This window comes from Alosa pseudoharengus, unplaced genomic scaffold (genome assembly GCF_046254945.1).
Source record: "Alosa pseudoharengus isolate Yale_2024_CS ecotype anadromous, Long Island Sound unplaced genomic scaffold, YU_APseudo_1.1 YU_APseudo_1.1_scf_7, whole genome shotgun sequence".
In the NCBI taxonomy this organism is placed as follows: Eukaryota; Metazoa; Chordata; class Actinopteri; order Clupeiformes; family Clupeidae; genus Alosa; species Alosa pseudoharengus.
In genome coordinates, this window is record NW_027468859.1 from 1,185,412 (window position 1) to 1,205,948 (window position 20,537).

The 20,537-nt window shown below is 43.3% G+C and overlaps 1 protein-coding gene across 1 annotated transcript in view; it reads right to left on the reverse strand.

The window, feature by feature from the left end:
- The window catches only part of ncoa7b (nuclear receptor coactivator 7b), a 64,066-nt gene extending 43,603 nt beyond the window's left edge, over nucleotides 1-20,463 (reverse strand). The window contains exons 1-4 of the mRNA XM_076272656.1: nucleotides 19,999-20,463; nucleotides 18,779-18,896; nucleotides 4,585-4,751; nucleotides 3,346-3,416 (exon numbers count right to left, since the gene is read on the reverse strand). Coding sequence (XP_076128771.1) covers nucleotides 3,346-3,416; nucleotides 4,585-4,751; nucleotides 18,779-18,816 — 276 coding nt within the window. The 5' untranslated portion in view covers nucleotides 18,817-18,896; nucleotides 19,999-20,463. The remainder of the gene's footprint in view (nucleotides 1-3,345; nucleotides 3,417-4,584; nucleotides 4,752-18,778; nucleotides 18,897-19,998) is intronic.
- Nucleotides 20,464-20,537: the final 74 nt, after the last annotated feature.

A 20,537-nucleotide genomic window follows, 5' to 3' on the forward strand; every position in this document is an offset into this window, starting at 1 on the left:
GTCAGCTCTAGCAGGCATGACATGACTGGAGACTTTGTGAGGTAAAGAGAATGGACAGCTCAAGGCAACTCTAGCAGGCATGACATGACTGGACAGCTCAAGTCAACTCTAGCAGGCATGACATGACTGGACAGCTCAAGGCAACTCTAGCAGGCATGACATGACTGGACAGCTCAAGGCAACTCTAGCAGGCGTGACATGACTGGACAGCTCAAGGCAACTCTAGCAGGCGTGACATGACTGGACAGCTCAAGGCAGCTCTAGCAGGCGTGACATGACTGGACAGCTCAAGGCAACTCTAGCAGGCGTGACATGACTGGACAGCTCAAGTCAGCTCTAGCAGGCGTGACATGACTGGACAGCTCAAGTCAGCTCTAGCAGGCGTGACATGACTGGACAGCTCAAGGCAACTCTAGCAGGCGTGACATGACTGGACAGCTCAAGGCAACTCTAGCAGGCGTGACATGACTGGACAGCTCAAGGCAACTCTAGCAGGCGTGACATGACTGGACAGCTCAAGGCAGCTCTAGCAGGCATGACATGACTGGACAGCTCAAGGCAACTCTAGCAGGCATGACATGACTGGACAGCTCAAGGCAGCTCTAGCAGGCGTGACATGACTGGACAGCTCAAGGCAGCTCTAGCAGGCGTGACATGACTGGACAGCTCAAGTCAGCTCTAGCAGGCGTGACATGACTGGACACTTTGTGAATTTATAGATTGACATAATGTGCCGTCTCTGCTATTGCTGCTTTTGATCAGTTAGATTTATTTGCAATCTCCTGTGGTGGGCTGGACATAGCATCCAAATGCCCGCCCAGATCTCCTGTGGTGGGCTGGACATAGCATCCAAATGCCCGCCCAGATCTCCTGTGGTGGGCTGGACATAGCATCCAAATGCTCGCCCAGATCTCCTGTGGTGGGCTGGACATAGCATCCAAATGCCCGTCCAGATCTCCTGTGGTGGGCTGGACATAGCATCCAAATGCCCGCCCAGATCTCCTGTGGTGGGCTGGACATAGCATCCAAATGCCCGCCCAGATCTCCTGTGGTGGGCTGGACATAGCATCCAAATGCCCGCCCAGATCTCCTGTGGTGGGCTGGACATAGCACCCAAATGCCCGCCCAGATCTCCTGTGGTGGGCTGGACATAGCACCCAAATGCCCGCCCAGATCTCCTGTGGTGGGCTGGACATACAGTACCAATCTCCTGTGGTGGGCTGGACATAGCATCGTAATGCCCGCCCAGATTCCCCTTTCCGCCTTGACCCATTCACACTGGTGCCGGAACGAAAAAACTCTGCAAAATGGGGCTTGGTAGTAAATTTGACACTTTGTCCCGCCGTTCCGCCTCGGTCTATGTGAAAGGGACAGTCGTTCCGCGATTCTGGTACACAAAATCGCGGCGATTTTGGCAGAGTGTGCAAAGGCCTTCTGTCAGAGATGCAAAGCAGAGGCTCATCCTGACCAAGTATCCTGACCATGTGTGTGTGTGTGTGCAGGTGTGTGTGTGTGTGTGTGCAGGTGTGTGTGTGTGTGTGTGCAGGTGTGTGTGTGTGTGTGTGCAGGTGTGTGTGTGTGTGTGTGTGCAGGTGTGTGTGTGTGTGTGTGTGTGCAGGTGTGTGTGTGTGTGTGCAGGTTAGGGCTGCACGATATTAGGAAAACATGCGATATGCGATACCATTATTGAGTACTGCGATAACGATATAATTTGCGATATTTAAATATACTGCTCAAAAAAGGTTTTCCACACATTTTTGAAACCTTCCACCCTTTCCCCCATTCTCAAACTACATTCACAGAATGTCTGACAGTTCTTGCAAAATAAAACACTCGCCTCAAAAGTTTTACTTGTGCTCAGAACCAAACAGTGTCAGAGTACTGATCCAGTGTATAATTGAAGTGTTCCCTTAATTTTTTTGAGCAGTATATTTAATGTTTTTTTCCCCCATTCTGCTTGGGGGGGGGGGGGGGGGGGGTAAATGTATAATTACAGAAATAAATGTATAATTTTCTACATAAACAATATAAAATATCATGTAGCCTAGGCTATATATGGCCTGATGGACAGCTAAGAGACCTGATAGGCTATCGAAGTTGTGTGGAAGATCTGCTCCTAATCCTCATAAAAGACGGATGGACAGCCAATCTGAACACTTGTGCACCAACCAGCGGAATATTCCACATTGCCAGCCTTCGATGGGCCTAGCAAAGAAGCTACTTGCTATATCGCGGCAGTCATCTCAGTCTGTAACCTCATAGGCTGTGCATCCCACGTTATTAGGCTACCGGCATGCCGACTACGAGGGCAGCGGAAAGTGAAAGTAATTGGGCTGCAATCGCACAGTCCAGGCTAAGAAGTAGGTTAAACAACTTTTACAAATAACGAATCCTGATTACCTCTGTGCTGCTGTCTGAGGCTTTTGCTAAATGCAAATCATGAAATACAAGTCTTACAGACAGTAAAAGACAGATATCTTCTGACATAACGATAACGAAAGAAATTGTTTATTTTAACACGGTGGAGAAGGACGCATTTGCGCTGTGTTTGTAACACGGCATCCTTCATAAAACCAAAATATTTCCATATAACAGACGTGCTTTTCCTTTTAGTCACTAATTCCTCTTCACCCAAGTGTAGCCTACCTCGCTCGACTCACTATCTTCAGCCATCACGACTTAGCTCCCGCTTTAACACCTAAAACACCACACACCTAAACTGGTAGGGGACGGGCTTCTTGGGCAGCATGACCGCATCGGTTTGGTAAAATATGTTGACATTCAGAATGTGAATACACCATAGACTGTATGGAATGCGCACGGCTCAGAAAATGTATCGAAATTTATCGAAAATTAAGTAATCTTTGCGGTATGTCCATCGCAAGTGTTGATATCGCGATAACGATAGATTTTAGATATATCGTGCAGCCCTAGTGCAGGTGTGTGTGTGCAGGTGTGTGTGTGTGTGTGTGTGCGTGTGCAGGTGTGTGTGTGTGTGTGCAGGTGTGTGTGTGTGTGTGCAGGTGTGTGTGTGTGTGTGCAGGTGTGTGTGTGCAGGTGTGTGTGTGTGTGTGCAGGTGTGTGTGTGTGTGTGCAGGTGTGTGTGTGTGCAGGTGTGTGTGTGCAGGTGTGTGTGTGTGTGCAAGAGATACAAAGCAGAGGCTCATCCTGACCAAGTACAGGCTCAGTGACCACACCCTTGCAGTGGAAACTGGTTTCATCTGGTGTGGTCATCCCTTTCATATTTGCTGGGTCATAACAATATTCAAACACACATTTCCTAGACATTCCTAACACAGTCATGTGGTGTGCAGAGGTGCACTGTGGGAGATGTAGTTTACTCACAGTGTACTCCACCGTGCCAGGCGGTCTCTGCTTCTCCTTCTTCACATGAGTTATGGGGTTGCTGCCATTATCTGAAAGGCCAAACACACACACACACACATGATCTTCGGTCCTTTGATATCGCTGCAGAACCTCCTGGAGCCTCCTTCATGCTAGGTCATAAGTGATGTCATAGTTCCACAGCAGATGCCGGTGTTGATGGTTATGTCATATTTGTAACTCTCAACAATCCAATAGTGTGTGTGTGGGGGGACGGGGGGGTTGGGGGACACTGACCGTGTGTGTGTGTGTGTGTGTGTGTGTGTGTGTGTGTGTGTGTGTGTGGTGTCTGTGTGACTGTAGTGTCTGTGTGTGTGTGTGTGTGTCAAATGCAGGAACTACTCCTGATCATCTTCTTGTGCAAAAAAAGCTGACACACATACCTACACCATTCCTGCTGACGCAAAATACCTACCACACACACAGAGCTCGTCAGGGTCAGGGACAGAATTGTGTGTGTGTGTGTGTGTGTGTGTGTGTGTGTCTGACAGACAGAATAACCCTACCACAGGGATCATCTGATGACTGAAGTCTCTCTCTCTCTCATGAACGGAAGGGAGAGGAAGCCGTGCTCATTGTGTTAGGTATGATTGAGAGAGAGAGGGAGGGAGGGAGAGAGAGAGAGAGAGAGGGAGGGAGAGAGAGGGAGAGGGAGAGAGAGAGAGGGAGAGGGAGAGAGAGGGAGAGGGAGAGAGGGAGAGGGAGAGAGAGAGGGAGAGAGAGGGAGAGAGAGGGAGAGAGAGGGAGGGGGAGAGAGAGGGAGAAGGAGGGAGAGGGAGAGGGAGAGGGAGAGGGAGAGAGAGAGAGAGGGAGAGAGAGAGGGAGGGAGAGAGAGGAAGCCGTGTTCATTGTGTCGGTGATGCAGACTCATCAAAACGACAGTTGGAGATGAAACCAAACAGGAATCATCCACTTATGCAACTTCCTCTGGGAAGAGTACGTGTGTGTGTGTGTGTGCGTGCGTGTGTGCAGTGTGTGTGTTGTGTGTGTGTGCGTGTGTGCGTGTGTGCAGTGTGTGTGTGCGTGTGTGCATATGCAGTGTGTGTGTGTGCATATGCAGTGTGTGTGTGTGTGTGTGCGTGTGTGTGTGCGTGTGCGTGTGTGCGCAGTGTGTGTGTGTGTGTATTATGTGTGGTGTGTGTGTGTTGTGTGTGGTGTGTGTGTGTGTCTTGCCTGTGTGTGTGTGTGTGTGTGTCTTGCCTGTGTGTGTGTCTCCATTCAGTTCCTTCTTCTTCTCATGCTCCTCCTTCTGGCCCTTCTCCTGCTGCTCACCGATGATTGGCACCCTCTGGCCAGCGTCTGATTGGTCCTGCTCGTTCACAGAGCTCTCTGATTGGTTCTGCTTGAGCTGCCGCCGCTTCTTCAGCCTATAGGAATGGAGAGGAGATATGGATGATGTTACATTGACCGTTAGGAACTGAAAAATGTCACGACAGGCTTCACACACACACACACACACACACACACACACACACACACACACACACACACACACACACACACACACACACACACAGTAAAAGTGCTTCCTATCATCCAGATGGATCCTGCAGTGTAGGGAATGGGGAAAATATATAATTGCAATTGTTTTCAAACAGAGATTGCGATATGATTTTTCAATGTCAATGAATTGATTCAGTTCAATATTCAAAATGTCTCTTTAATTGGTGCCTCCCCTGAATGGTGAGCACGCCCAGTGCACAGGAATCACAGCACCATTGACCGACTGTGAAGCTCACCAATCAGAATGCCTGTGCCCCTCACACACTAGGCACACCTAAAGCCCTAGAGATATCTATCTATAGGGGGAGGGGGTACACCACTCTACAGTCATTTGAAACTGATTGCAGTACCAGTTTTGGCCACAATCATACATATGGTTCCTTTAATCTAATATTTGGATTTGGAGAATCGTGACACGCCTATTCCTCTGAGCTCATATCTGCTAATGTACCAAGATGGCGTCCAGCTTCCTCTGAGCTCATATCTGCTAATGTACTAGAGCCAAGATGGCGTCCAGCTTCCTCTGAGCTCATATCTGCTAATGTACTAGAGCCAAGATGGCGTCCAGCTTCCTCTGAGCTCATATCTGCTAATGTACCAAGATGGCGTCCAGCTTCCTCTGAGCTCATCTGCTAATGTACTAGAGCCAAGATGGCGTCCAGCTTCCTCTGAGCTCATCTGCTAATGTCCTCTGAGCTCATATCTGCTAATGTACTAGAGCCAAGATGGCGTCCAGCTTCCTCTGAGCTCATATCTGCTAATGTCCCATAGCCAAGAGGACTAATGGAGGCACTCAGGAGGATCGATAGCATCAGGGACACAATCTCAACTGTCTACAGAGGGTTTCTGGCACAATGTAAATGGAAATCAGGTTTCTTGGCCAAGTATACTTATAAGTATAAATATAAGTATATATACTTTTTTGATCCCTTGAGGGAAATTTGGTCTCTGCATTTTTCCCAATCCGTAAATTAGTGAAACACACACAGCACACAGTGAGGTGAAGCACACACTAATCCCGGCGCAGTGAGCTGCCTGCAACAACAGCGGCGCTCGGGGAGCAGTGAGGGGTTAGGTGCCTTTCTCAAGGGCACTTCAGCCGTGCCTACTGGTCGGGGTTCGAACCGGCAACCCTCCGGTTACAAGTCCGAAGCGCTAACCAGTAGGCCATGGCTACGGCCCTTGCGCATATAAGGGATTTGGTCTCTGCATTAATCCCATCCGTGAATTAGTGAACACACTCAGCACACAGTGAGGTGAAGCACACACTAACCCGGAGCAGTGAGCCGCCTGCTACAGCGACACTCGAGGAGCAGTGAGGGGTTAGGTGCCTTGCTCAAGGGCACTTTAGTCGTTCCTACTGGTCGGGGATCAAACAGGCAACACACACACACACACACACACACACACACACACACACATCTGCTAAAGGTTTTAGTTAGGTACATGTAGTGCTGGCGGCAGCATTACTCAGTTGGGGGCTCCTAATGCAGACAGGAGAGCCCAACACACACACACACACACACACTACAAAAATCTAAGTGAATTTCTAAGGAAAAAGGAAGTGCGACTAGTGAGAGTAGTGTGTGTGTGTGTGTGTGTGTGTGTGTGTGGACTCACCAGCTCTGAGCGCAAGACACAGCTGCTCACCAAAACTGACATGGTCCCACTGTCATCGCTATGGCAACCTGCAACTCGCTCACCGCTATGGCAACCTGCGTCACTACTACCCTAGCTGCTCCACTGCTGCCAACAACACCGCTAGCCACATCCATGCCACTGCTAGCCACATCCATGCCACTGCTAGCCACATCCATGCCACTGCTAGTCACATCCATGCCATATTCACATCCATGCCACTGCTAGCTAGGGTTAGGCATTTTGGTGCCACTTAAAGGTAAACTATGCAAGATTTTCAATATAACCTTTCCGAAGGTAAACAAACTTGTAATAAGCAAATCGCTCACCTCGCATAGCGAGTCGCTACCAACAACAAACAGCAATACAACTTCCAAGAACGAGAAACATGAAACATTACCTCGTCAGTAGATATAGCTCTTTGGAAATAGTTTTTGCCTGTTGTTAGTCCTTCACCTCTACAACAAAAGCATTTTCATTGTGAACAGGGGGGACAAGTCACGAAAAGAGAGTAAAATATAACTAGAAATGCAATTCCAAGGAATTACCAGTGCATGAAAATGCTAAAGTTGTGATGTAAAATATCATGTATAGTTAAAACAGATAATACAGAGATGGTTACTACGGTGATGCTAGGATAGACATGGTGGTTGCATAGCTTAATAAAAGTTGATAGTTTAAAAGTAGACTGTTTAAAAGCTGAATATAGATAGTTTAGAAGTTGTTGATAGACAGTAGATCGTTTAAAAGTTGTTGATAGACAGCTAGTTTAATAGATAGTTTAATGACAGTTTAAAAGTAGACGGTTTAAAAGTTGAAGGTAAATAGTTTAAAAGTTGTTGACAGACTGGAAGTTGAAAGAATGTTGATATTCAAATAGTTTAATGGCTGTGTATAGGTAGATATTTGACGATAACGGAAAGTTGGAATGGCTCTAATGTTTGCTAGCAGTTATGCTAAGATTTTTAATTCTGCTAACCATGCTACTTAGCTAATGTTTTATAGCAGTGCTAGCAATGCTAACATGCTAACCATGCTACTTAACTAACACTTTCTAGCAGTTTTGCTAAACATGTTAACTATGCTAGCAATGCTAACACGCTATAACTATGTTAACCATGTGACTTAGCTAACCAATCTTATCATTTTAGTAGTTATGCTAACTATGCTAATTAACATGTTAACAATTTTAGCATGCTAACTATGTTAACCATGTTACTTAGCTAACTTAGCTAATCATTTTAGCAGTTATGCTAACTAGCATGCTACCATGCTAGCATGCTAACTATGGTAACCATGTTACTTAGCTAACCTAGCTAATCATTTTTAGCAGTTTTGCTAAAAATGTTTGCTAGCATACTAACTATGCTAACCATGTTAGTTAGCTAACTTAGCTAATCATTTTTAGCAGTTTTGACCCAGATTGTATGCTTAAAGCCTGAGGCTGCAGGTGGCCTGAACACCTGCCATAGGATTCTAATTGCTTAACGGCCGTATTATGATGTCACAATCGGCAATGTTAAGTCTATGGGGATTTTTTAAAAGTTTTTCTTTAATAGTTTAAAAAGTATGAACGTTTCAAAGTTGAAATAAAAGTTTGACGTTTCTAAGTTAAACTGTTTCAACTTTAGCGTACGGAAAAAGTGGTAAGCGGAATAATAATAATAAGAAGTTGTTGCCTAGGAAGAACAGTACAGTGCATTTTCATGCACTGTAAATATATTGCAACTCTAGAGAGAGCTCTAGAGTCGCCAAAAATACCTGACCCTGCATAGTGTACCTTTAAATTAGTGCTGGGCGGTATACCGGTTCACACCGTATACCGGTGTATATTTTTGTTATGATATGAATTTTTAATATACCGGCATACCGGTGTATTTGATTACACAACGTTTGGAACGCTGCGCCGCGCGACAGTGTTTCAGACGGGACTTTTTTCACACACACGCATGGTGCGACTGCGAGGCATAGTGAGGTTAAACACAAATACCTAAAGTTTTTCCCCTGAAGTATGACCCTTTAGGGCCTAATTTCTCCTTAGGTAAGGGGTTTATTTAAGGGTGTTGCACAGAATAACTTAAATTGTTTTTGGAAAAACGTTAAGGGATACTGCATTGAAAGGGATTTACCGTCACGAAAATTCTATTGAGATTGTTCAATAGCTGTAACTAGCTGGCTAGTAGGCTACTGTAGGTGATGTCGTTAGTTAGCAACCCACCGAACACAGTGAAGTTTAATGATCTTATCATTCAAGAATATTCGCTGAAATTATCCAGGTAGCAAGTAAAGCATGTTATAGACATGAACTGAGCAATACTAGCTGGCTAGTTAGAAATGATCCTGACTGTCATCAGTGCACCAAAACAAACTTTTTTGTTAATGTTTTGCCTAGCGAACCGAAGCTCATGGCAGGCTAACAAGACATCCACATCCACATGAAGTTAACGTTAGCCTACCACTAACGTCATGTAAACCACACAATAACAATAAGGCATGTTTCTGATAGGCCTATTTGATAGAGTAAGCATATTAGCAGAGAGGTTTTATTTTAAATTTTATAATTTTCAAAAAAGTATAATTATTGCAAGTTGCACTAGCCTACTTTTTGTATTGGTTCTGTATTTTGTCTTTGTATTCTGATTAGATTCTTCATTAGAATCATAAGTGGCTCTTTGTAAACAACATCATTTTCTGGGGCCATGCAAAACTGCATTACCACTAGTGTGGAGTTATTCTACATCATGACAGTAAAATAGACCATCCTTAGTCAATGTACTGCAGCAATTCCTCACTCAACCTGTAGAAAATGCTGTGAACATCTGATTATGCATGAAAAACAAATACCGTCATATACCGTAAAACCGTAAGAATTTTGAAAAATACCGTGATATACATTTTTGGCCATACCGCCCAGCACTTTAAATACCTGAACCTGCATAGTGTACCTTTAAAAGCCTGAACCTGCATAGTGTACCTTTAAATACCTGAACCTGCATAGTGTACATTTAAATACCTGAACCTGCATAGTGCACCTTTAAATACCTGCACCTGCATAGTGCACCTTTAAATACCTGAACCTGCTAAATTAGCTTAAAACAGAGGGGCGCACCACAGGCTAGTAGACCGTGATTGACAGCTCGCATGAGCCCATGCTAAGTAGTCTACTTTAAAGCACAAGCTCTCGTCGAAATCTAGCAATAACTATACACAAGCAAAAGTCTACAAAACAAAATCAACAGCCTAGTTTATATAAAAAGCTTGCAAATGCACTAACTAGCAATAGCTATACACAAGCAAAAGGCTATGAACCAACATCAACAGCCTAGTTTACATAAAAAGCTTGCAAATGCACTAACTGGCATTTATTTGAAAGTTATTTATATAAGTTGTAATGTGAAAACTTCTCAGAAGACTTCTGCGCTACCTAATGACATCATGACATTCATCTTTCATTCTCATGAGACCCATACAGCATCACAATGAATTTGAAGATCATGCTAACAGCTTGCTTGTAAAAATATAAATATGCAGGTTGCAAACGTACTTCTACTTTGATATTCTGCAGCTGTCAAAGAGTCTACGGAACCATCACTGCACATTACCGCTAATTAAGCGGCTCTGATAGGAGGTAGCCTAATGTTAGCGCATAGTTGCCATTAAAATGCCTAGTAGCACTGTGAATCTGTGAATCAAAACACTCCCGCATATGTAACATGTTTAAAAGCTAACAAAGGGGAAAGACATCAAATGTATTGAAGCGTTTGAGAACACGCTGGATAAAAGCAGTGTCCCTCGACCTCAGATTAGGCTGCAATTGCCGTTGTCCATGACCAGCATATGACCTGGTAGGGCCATGGCAAGGCGTTTCTAACGTTTAAAGTTATGGCAAGCCATCTGCACTGGATAAACTTGAAAGTAGAGGAAAGTTTGACATTGTGTTTATCCATGGCAAGCCATTTTTTATTTTAAAGTGATAGCAAGCCATCTGCAATTAGAATTATGCCTAGAAACAATGAAACTGTGTTAATAATAAATGTAATTGGTATTTAATGCTTCTTTGCACTTCTGGTTGGATGTCAACTGCATTTCATTGGCTCTGTACTCTGCTAAATTACAATAAAGTTGAATCTAATCTAATATAATCTAATCTAATACAGCTAAATTTCATGTTCAAATTTCTCCATGTTCTGTCATGCTTTCGACCATTGGTTTGGGCATTTTGTTTTTAAAAACAAAGTACCAGTTCAGGTACCGGCATCATTTTAAAGGTATCGATTTAGCACCGGTATCGGATAAAACCCAAAAGATACCCAACCCTATCGCTAGCTAGCCACATCCACACCACCGCTAGACAGTCACATCCACACCACCGCTAGCTAGCCACATCCACGCCACCGCTAGACAATCACATCCCGACCACCGCTAGATAGTCACATCAAAGATTGTTAAGGCGGAGCAAGATACTTCATCAGGAGCCACTTCCGGGAACCCGGATCGCACGAGGGGGGGGTCAAAATCCCCCTTTATGCAGAGCAGAGGCAGCGACTGCTCCATTGAAGTCTATGGGCATAGCTCAGAATTTTACCACATATGCTAAGGTTCTATAGAGTTAGGAATGTGAATTTCGGGCACGTTTTCATGATCCTAAAACCCTTGTGAACATTTCAGGTACATTTTTAGCATTTTTGAGCATTCCAGTCTGGAGAAAATCGACTTTATATCAGGTGTGCGCCGGTTATTTATGCCACTGCTGTTGGCGGTTTGCAACGTACGCTCATCAATAAGTCATCGACACGCCTCTTTATGCAGACAGGATTCGATCCCCATTTCGCGCCCATAGACATGAACTACGACGAAGTATCTTGCTCCGCCTTAACAATCTTTGGTCACATCCCCACCACCGCTAGCTAACCACAAGCACGCCACCGCTAGCTAGCCACATCCCCAGCACCGCTAGCTAGCCACATCCATGCTAGAGCCCGACCGATTTATCGGCGGGCCGATATTATCGGCCGATATTAGGCATTTTCAAAACTATCGGTATCGGCATTTATAATGGCCGATAAATGAATATTTTAAAAATAAAATAAAAACAGATGAAACACCCTTCAACCATGTCATGAGTGTTGGCGTTGTATAGTTTGTCCACCAGAGGGCACTCTACACCGTCCCTGCTGGCAACACTCGTGTATAACGCGCCACACATCCTGCAACCTGCTGATCCAGCCAGAGTTGGGCAGAGAGAACCAGTTATCCGCGAGAGAGATCATCAGTGAAGTGTGTTCATGGTGATTTGGTCACGAGACATACATTGCTTGAAATAACAATTAAAAGAACATCCCCATCAGTTCTCTTAACTCAAATAAGCATGATAAATTCGTGAAAACAATGTCCAGTTTTGCTGCTGTTACAGTAAATAAGCCGAGAGTGAAGCGGAATTAGCTAGTAATTACGTTACGTTGTTACAGTGTAGTTGACTGTCTGTCCTTTTAACTTTTGACAATGTGACTGAAGATGTATTTCTTTAATAGCGTGACGGTTGTTATAGCAGTGAGACGTAACATCTCTCCCCGGCCTGTTATTTTGAAAGCGTATGTTTTGCAATTTACAGTATGACGTTATCCATTGCTAAATTAGGGCTCATCATAGACTAGCTAACCACAAAGCTAGCTAATGCCATGAATATCAGTGGAAGACCGCTAACGTTAACATTAATGAGCTTGGAAACCACAACAAACTTATTCTGCCTAAATAAAGTAATGATTTATAACTAGTATATCTGTAGTTACAGTCCCTGCATTGTAAAATGTAAGTTAGACGTGCGAGGAGTGAACATTTAGACATATGGAAAAAGTATCAAACGTAGCTTGTGCAAATCGTAGCTTGTGCATAAAAGTTAGCTTTTCTTTTACACATGTGTGAAATCCAATGACGCCAAATGTGCGTTTCAGACTGTCGTACAGCCGCAGCATTAACGAGTTACATAATGGATTTAGATCACTAAATAGTAGGTTTTAGAAGGCAGGCAGCAACTGATGATTGAAAATGGTTTGATGTAGCTTGATGGAAATAATTTTAAAAGGGATAAGAGCAAGCTGACATTCTAATTATAAGGTAGCTTATAAGGCAAGACTAATTATTACACACGCACACTCAAACATTTAAGAGTGCCCTTTATCTTGTTTAATGATTATACAAATGATGATGATAGTAATAATGTCAAAGTTATATTTATGAAGCTTACTAAGTCTTTTAATACTGGTAACTTTGGTTGTTGTTATTATTATGTTTTTGTTCAAAAGACTAAGTTTCATATCTTAAGTTTCTATTTTTATACATTTTATTTATCAGAACTTTAATATATTTCGATGTTCCTCTGTTCCACTGTGACAATATTATTTAAAATTAGTTTGTTTTTGAAATGCATTATCATATTATTTTAGTCAATACTCATAAATAACTACAAATAACTAATGTTAGGGAAATCTGTTAATGTTTCGTTGCGCGTTTCTGAAAAAAAATATATATATATCGGCCGATATATCGGATTTTTAAATCAACAAATATTTGTATCGGTATCGGCCTTCAAAATCCTTTATCGGTCGGGCTCTAATCCATGCCACCAATAGCTAGCCACATCCGTGACACCGCTAGATAGTCACATACCCACCACCGCTAGCTAGCCACATCCATGCCACCGCTAGATAGCCACATCCATAGACCTGCTACGTTACACCTCCTGCAATCCCCCCTTTCCCAGCACTAACCTGTCGTATGTGTGTGTGTGTGTGTGTGTGCGTGATGAGCTGCTGGAACTGGCACTGAGCCCAGTGAATTTGCCAGACTGAATATGTTCAGTGTGTGTGTTGGAAACAGACAGTAATTAAAAAAAAACAGACATTAAGACCTGATGCTATAACTCTGCTCCATTAAGACCTGATGCTATAACTCTGTTGCATTAAGACCTGATGCTATAACTCTTGTGCATTAAGACCTGATGCTATAACTCTGCTACATTAAGACCTGATGCTATAACTCTTGTGCATTAAGACCTGATGCTATAACTCTGCTACATTAAGACCTGATGCTATAACTCTTGTGCATTAAGACCTGATGCTATAACTCTGCTACATTAAGACCTGATGCTATAACTCTGTTGCATTAAGACCTGGTGCTGATGCTATAACTCTGCTACATTAAGACCTGATGCTATAACCTGATGCTATAACTCTGCTATATTAAGACCTGATGCTATAACTCTGCTACATTAAGACCTGATGCTATAACTCTGCTACATTAAGACCTGATGCTATAACCTGATGCTATAACCCTGCTACATTAAGACCTGATGCTATACCTCTGCTACATTAAGACCTGATGCTATAACTCTGCTACATTAAGACCTGATGCTATACCTCTGCTACATTAAGACCTGATGCTATAACTCTGCTACATTAAGACCTGATGCTATAACTCTGCTACATTAAGACCTGATGCTATATAACTCTGTTGCATAAAGCAACGCTGCAGAGTAATGAGTCTGGTTATAACTGCAGCTGGTTTAGAGGCATTTGTTCATTCATCAGATAACAGCCCTGAGTCACAGCTCCCAACACACACACACACTTTGCATTCATTCATTGCATGCATTCATCAGTTAAAAGCCTTGAGTCACAGCTCCCCAACACACACACACACACACACACACACACACACACACACGTTGCATTCATTCATTGCATGCATTCATCAGTTAAAAGCCTTGAGTCACAGCTCCCCAACACACACACACACACACACACACACACACACACACACATTGCATTCATTCATTGCATGCATTCATCAGTTAAAAGCCTTGAGTCACAGCTCCCCAACACACACACACACACACACGTTGCATTCATTCATTGCATGCATTCATCAGTTAAAAGCCTTGAGTCACAGCTCCCCAACACACACACACACACACACACATTGCATTCATTCATTGCATGCATTCATCAGTTAAAAGCCTTCCACACATCCACACTCTTCCAAACATAAGCCTGCTTACAGACACAGACAAACCACCACAGAGCTCAGTCAGCAGTGTTGCCAACTTAGTGACTTTGTCGCCATATTTAGCGAGATTTCAGACCACCCAAGCAACGTTTTTTGTAAAAAGCGACTAGCGACAAATCTAGCTACTTTTTCTGGCGTTCTTGGAGACTTCTTGAGACTCTGATGTGATGGCATGTAACGTCCCTTTTTACTCTTATGAGTGAGCAGTGAGTTCGACTGTGCTGTGTAAGAGTCTCATGCCTGTTTCGTTTGTGAATTAGCCTACATCGAGTTCGCCCAAAGCGTTGCCCCATGATCAGGGCCTGAAGTTAACTTTTTTGGCCACCAGCCACTGTGGCAGGTGAATTTTGAAATCCACCTGCCACAGTGTTTTTTTTACCAGCCAAAATTATTTTGTGCCCAAAATAAAGGTGAACGACTCAGAAAATGCATAAGAATGGTTCTTTAACTTGTACAGAATACACATTACAGTACTCAAGTAAAAGTAAAAAAGTACTTTGTTAATAAATTACTCAAGTAGGCCTAACAAGTTTGTAGGCCTACATTTTTATATTTTTGATGGACCTTTAAAGGGATACAAAAGTATCCTTTATGCCTATTTGCTTTTCTCCTCCTCTGTAGGCTAATCATATAGTCAAACATATTTTAAAAGCCCAATTCAAATATATTTTATTTAATATACTTTGTCATAGCCAGAATAAGCATTACGTGGCTATGGATTGAAAAGCAGTCTTCCAATACATTGCAGCTGATTCTTCTGCTTTGCATTGCTAGAAGTCTGGTTATAACTCCACCATACAGACAATGTAACCTAAAAACAATGGCTATATTATGGGTAGACCTATATTTAGGCTATAATAGCCTAGGCATATCCACTCGGGCAGAGCGACAGAGCAGGCTATCTGTTTTCTCAGCCGACCGTCTCATGTCATGTCCTGCAACATTGAGGCTACATAAATGAATGCTAGGCTTTTTCTAACTTGTATGCTCGATTTCCAGTGCATTTGATTTGCTTGTAAATTAAGTTGTAGGCCTACTTTCCTTGTCCAATGTGATTGTTGAACGATGCTGGCCAGAAATGAATATACGTGAAAGTTTCCGTGTCATCCCAGATAGCAATTTCCTTTGGGCCGGATCTGCATAAAAGCCTTTAGATCCGCCTGTAGCGGACATACGGTATCTGGCTGTGGGCCAGGTCTACTCCTGATACAGGTTTCAGCTCTGCTAGCAATGCTGTTTTATCACCGGTTTACAGATTTGTCCCAGGTCCGATTTCCACAACTCAACCGGAAGTCAGGAGATGCGTTTAAAATACAAAACACTGATTTGGCCCAAACCTGTGATACGGATATGAGCCGAAAGACCATTTTTTTCACAGCAGACCCAGGTGGTAATGATATTAATTAAGGTGCTGATTCTGCTAAATTGACTGTCCTTTCCCTACTTCATTGTCAACTGGCTGCTAAAGAAAAAAAAAGGTATTTTGGAATGGCACATATTTAGAAACCATGGGGGTGCACTATGTTCCCATGGCCACTTCATTTCTACAGTAAGGCTGGAAAAGAAGATATAGTTGGCTCAATGTTGATCATATGCTCGTTTCATTATTTTTATTATTACCTAGCAGTGGTAAAAGTAGTCAATTGTTGTTTGTGTCAGATCAAACAGTGCTATGAGACAACCCCATATTCTTGCCACGCATGCAGAAGTCCAAGCAGTAACGTTAATCAAGGATCTTTGGTTTGCACTATCAATCTTTTGACATGATTTGCCAGCCTGGGGTTGGACTAGGACACTGCCCAACTTTTCAAGGTAGGCTATCTGCTTTTTATCTCTGTTTTATTCAGAGACAACAACAAGCAGCCGAGTGATTGTTAACTTTACTGTAAGTTTATACTATTATTTTCCAGCAATATAGGCTACTAGCTTAGCTTTAGCAAAACAGCCATCACAATAACTAGCCTATTTTGGAAAAAACAGTGATAACGCTAACAGGATCACTGATAAAAAAAACGAGTGTAATTGTGACTTAGCCTATTTTCAAAAAGGAATAAATGGCTAATGTTTATTTTGTGTTGTTTCAGATTGACCATGGAGATAACTGAGGAAGACAGCCTGAATATCGATGGGAACAGTGGAATTAACACAACTTAAACTTTGTCTGGGATTGCACTTCTACAGCCAGGTTGTTGAATAAAAAAAATAATAAGACACTTATTTGTAAAGTTTTTTTTTACCCCCCATTGTGTTTGTAGCCTAGCTTATGTTTATTAGTTGAGCTGTTGGGAAAACGTTACGAACTTTAGCCTGGGTGAACCTATAACGAACCTGTTAGCAAATGTGTAGCAAACAGATTTTTCAGGATAATTAATTACCAATCACATTTCACATGTCAAACAAAGCCAGCTGATATCTGATAAACGGGTCCGTACCACACACAATAAGCGGACCCGTATTGCATATGATAAGCAGATCTGGAACACGTCAGTAACACAGACCATCATACGGAACTGGGCCAGTCTTAGCCCTTATTGGAACCAGATCCGTCAAACGGATCCAGACCAGTTTTGGACCGATGTGCGTTTGGACGCCGGATCAGGTCCATTATGCAGATCCGTGCCGGACGTTGTGGTAGGTGTGGCCCAGTTCCGTCCCAGTGTATGTTTGCTATCTGGGATGTCATAGCCTACCTCTAGTCTCGTTGTTACTCTGGCAGCCTCACCAGAAGATGCAGCAACTGTACGTCATTGTGTTAACTGAGCTGTTAGCTAGGCCAGGCATTACTTTTATAATCGTGGGCTAACGCATTCTGAAGCCCTGTTTCTTTTCTCCTGGGAGAGGTGCGCTTTTCCCTCTTCGAGATACTTTCTCCAATAATAAACTTGTAGGCTACTCGTAATGTAAGGCAATTGAAATGTAGCGGAGTAAAAGAGTAGATTATTGCCTCAAAAATGTACTTGAGTAAGAGTAGAAGTAAGCTACCGTTTTGAAAAAGTAAAGTCATTTGCCGTTCCTCGAAAAAAAATGTAACGCGTTAGGCCACCCCTGCAAATGGGTTTGATCTCGCTTTCTCCGAGCCTACAAACGGCAATCTGGACAGTGCATCTCCTTGCTCAGTGTTGTGTTGTCTTATTGGCTACCCGCCAACGTGGCAGGTATATTGACAGTTTCACCCGCCAATCACAAAAGTTACCCGCATTTGGCGTGTGGGCGGGTGCCAATTTCATGCCCTGCCCATGATTATAAAAGTAATGACTGGCCTATATAGTATCAGCCCATGTTATCCACGGAAGTAGATGTTCTATAGATCCAACAGCTCAGACAACGTTATTGGAAGGTGCAGCAACTTCGGGTGAGATTACAACAGTCAACGAGACGAGAGCAATGACATGATGACAGGGAAACAGGGACGCGCTTTCCAGCACCGTTTAACAAAGGAAAGTAGGCTACAACTTTATTCACAAGCAGATAGTTCAAAATCGAGCATACAAGTTAGAAAAACCTAAAGCATTCGTTTAGGCTATGTCGCCTCAATGTTGTCAATGCAGGACAGACTGTCGGCTGAGGGCAAAAAATGATGTCGATCTGTCTGAGTGACATTAACTAAATAAATCCTTATAGCCATTGTTGTAAGGTTAAATTGTGTGTAGCCTATGGTGAAGTTATAATCAGACTTCAAGCTGTGCAAAGCAAATGCAGCAGTTGGGAATAGGTTGGAAATTACTGAATTTCAGCCACTTAATGCTCATTCTGGTGTATACTATGACAAGATGTACAGAAGTGTAAAGTTTATCAATTACCCTAATATACAAGTATGTTAAATTAAATATAATTAAATTAGGCTGTTAAAGTTGCCTATTTCAGTAGGCCTAGGAGAAAAGCAAACAGGTGTAAAGGGGAATTAAAGGGCCATCACCGTTTTTTTGTGGGGGGGGGGGGTGGTCACGACCTGGTGACGTAATTGATATGCAAATTAGTGCGTGACGTCATCTAGCGACATTTAGCGACTTTTGGAGCTGGCTTTAGCTAGCCTAGAAATCTAGACGCGCCCCTAGCGGCAGCAAATTGCTGCCAGGGCTAGGCTTTAGCTACTTTCCATTTGAAATAGTTGGCAACACTGTCAGTCGGGCATTGTCGCCGTCTACACACACACACACACTCACACGCACACACACACACACACACACACCTGGCGAAGTAGCCTGGCCTCTTCTCCTTCTTGTCCATGGCTGAAGGGATGGTAGGATGACGGGATCTGGGTGTTCACACCGGCTGGACTCGCTGCTTTCTTCACAACACAGAAGTCCCTGCAACAGACGCCACACACACAAGCACACATCCAGGCCGTTAACTCTAACCGTTACAAAACACAGTTTAACAGAGACGCATCCAGGCCGTTAACTCTAACCGTTACAGCAGTATAATAAAGCAGACTTTGTTACAACACACAGTTGAACAGAGACTCTACAACACAGAGCTCATTCCCTGCAACAGAAGAGCATCTGGTCCGTTAGCTGCGGAAAGAATGCGTCAGGTGGGGTCGACGGGCGTTGGTGTGGTCATCAGGAGGCTGCCAGGAGAGGTTCGTGAGGCGCTGAGCAGAGAACGGATGCACCCTTAAGACCAATCACTGGCGCTCGGTGATATTAACATGTTGGCCGTGATCCTACCTAAACAACGTAGTGCTAGCTCGTCAACACAACGGGGCATTTAATATTAGCGTTGGCAAAGGATATTGCTGGAAGTAGGTGGTCATGCTTGGGACGGCAGATATTTTGAACCCGCCAGGTCAAATTATCATCTATGTCAGTAATAATAAAGATTACAGATAGATCAACAACCGATTACCTGCAAGCATAGTAACGTTACCGTCCCCAGTCGAGAATCTTGTGATTCTGTTAACGTTAACTCTAACTTACTTTAAACATGAATATCCTACTTGTCTAGCGTTAAAGTTAAAATAAACACTATGTAAAAAGGCCAAAGGGGTTTGATGGATTCCGATTCCACGACTTTAAAAGTAAACTCAGTGTGTTATTATGATTCTACCCTAATCACAGAAGTAACGCTAAAAGGGAAGACTAGCCTATAGCTAACACCGCCTGCCTACCTACCGTATCGATATCTTACAATGTTATTGTATCATTAAAGTTGACGTTATTCTTCACAAAACAGTAACCAGCATTATCTGAATAAAGAAAGGTTTACAACCAACGAATACCGAGAAGCCGAGATCACATGAATGCAGATTCTGTAACGTTAACATATTGTGTGTTAAGATCAGCTGTGTTTCTTTCAACTGCGTTGTTATTGTACATTCGTGTGAAGCTATAGAATCGTGTTTAAATGGACGTACGCGTTTATTTTACAGCGACGGTGCTGCTAGCATCTCAAGCTAACGTTACTCACCTTCCTAGTTAGCTATATAGCTACATCCTCCCGCTCCACCACCTTACTCTCTCGTTTCGGTGTTATTCTTCGACAAAGCAATTCCCAGCGCCCTTCTTCTCCTCCTGCCTGTATATTTGTTAGCTCATAACGTTATGGTATGCACATCAGTGAAGATATAATATGCTCAATCTTTCTCATTTCCAGTTAACGTTGTATAGGCGCTGCAGCAGGATGAAGTCCGCTAAAGAGACGGCCAGGAGGAGAACTAGCTGCCAGGACAAGGTTCACCTCGGCAACAACAGCGTGTCTAACGTTAACGTCAGCGGTTAATCCACCCGTGTCACCCTTGTAGCACAATTGTTTTGGTACACACATAACGTTGCATACGTCGCTAGATTTCAGGTTAGCGCAGGCATTAGCGTCTTTTCTTTGAATCCAGTTGGATGTTGGAACGATTCACATTTGCTCGTGGATGATCAGCTATCCTTCAGTTCTGCTCCACCTTTTTATTGTGACGACGTCAGGTTTCAGGAAGGATGCTGTTCTATGGCAAATAT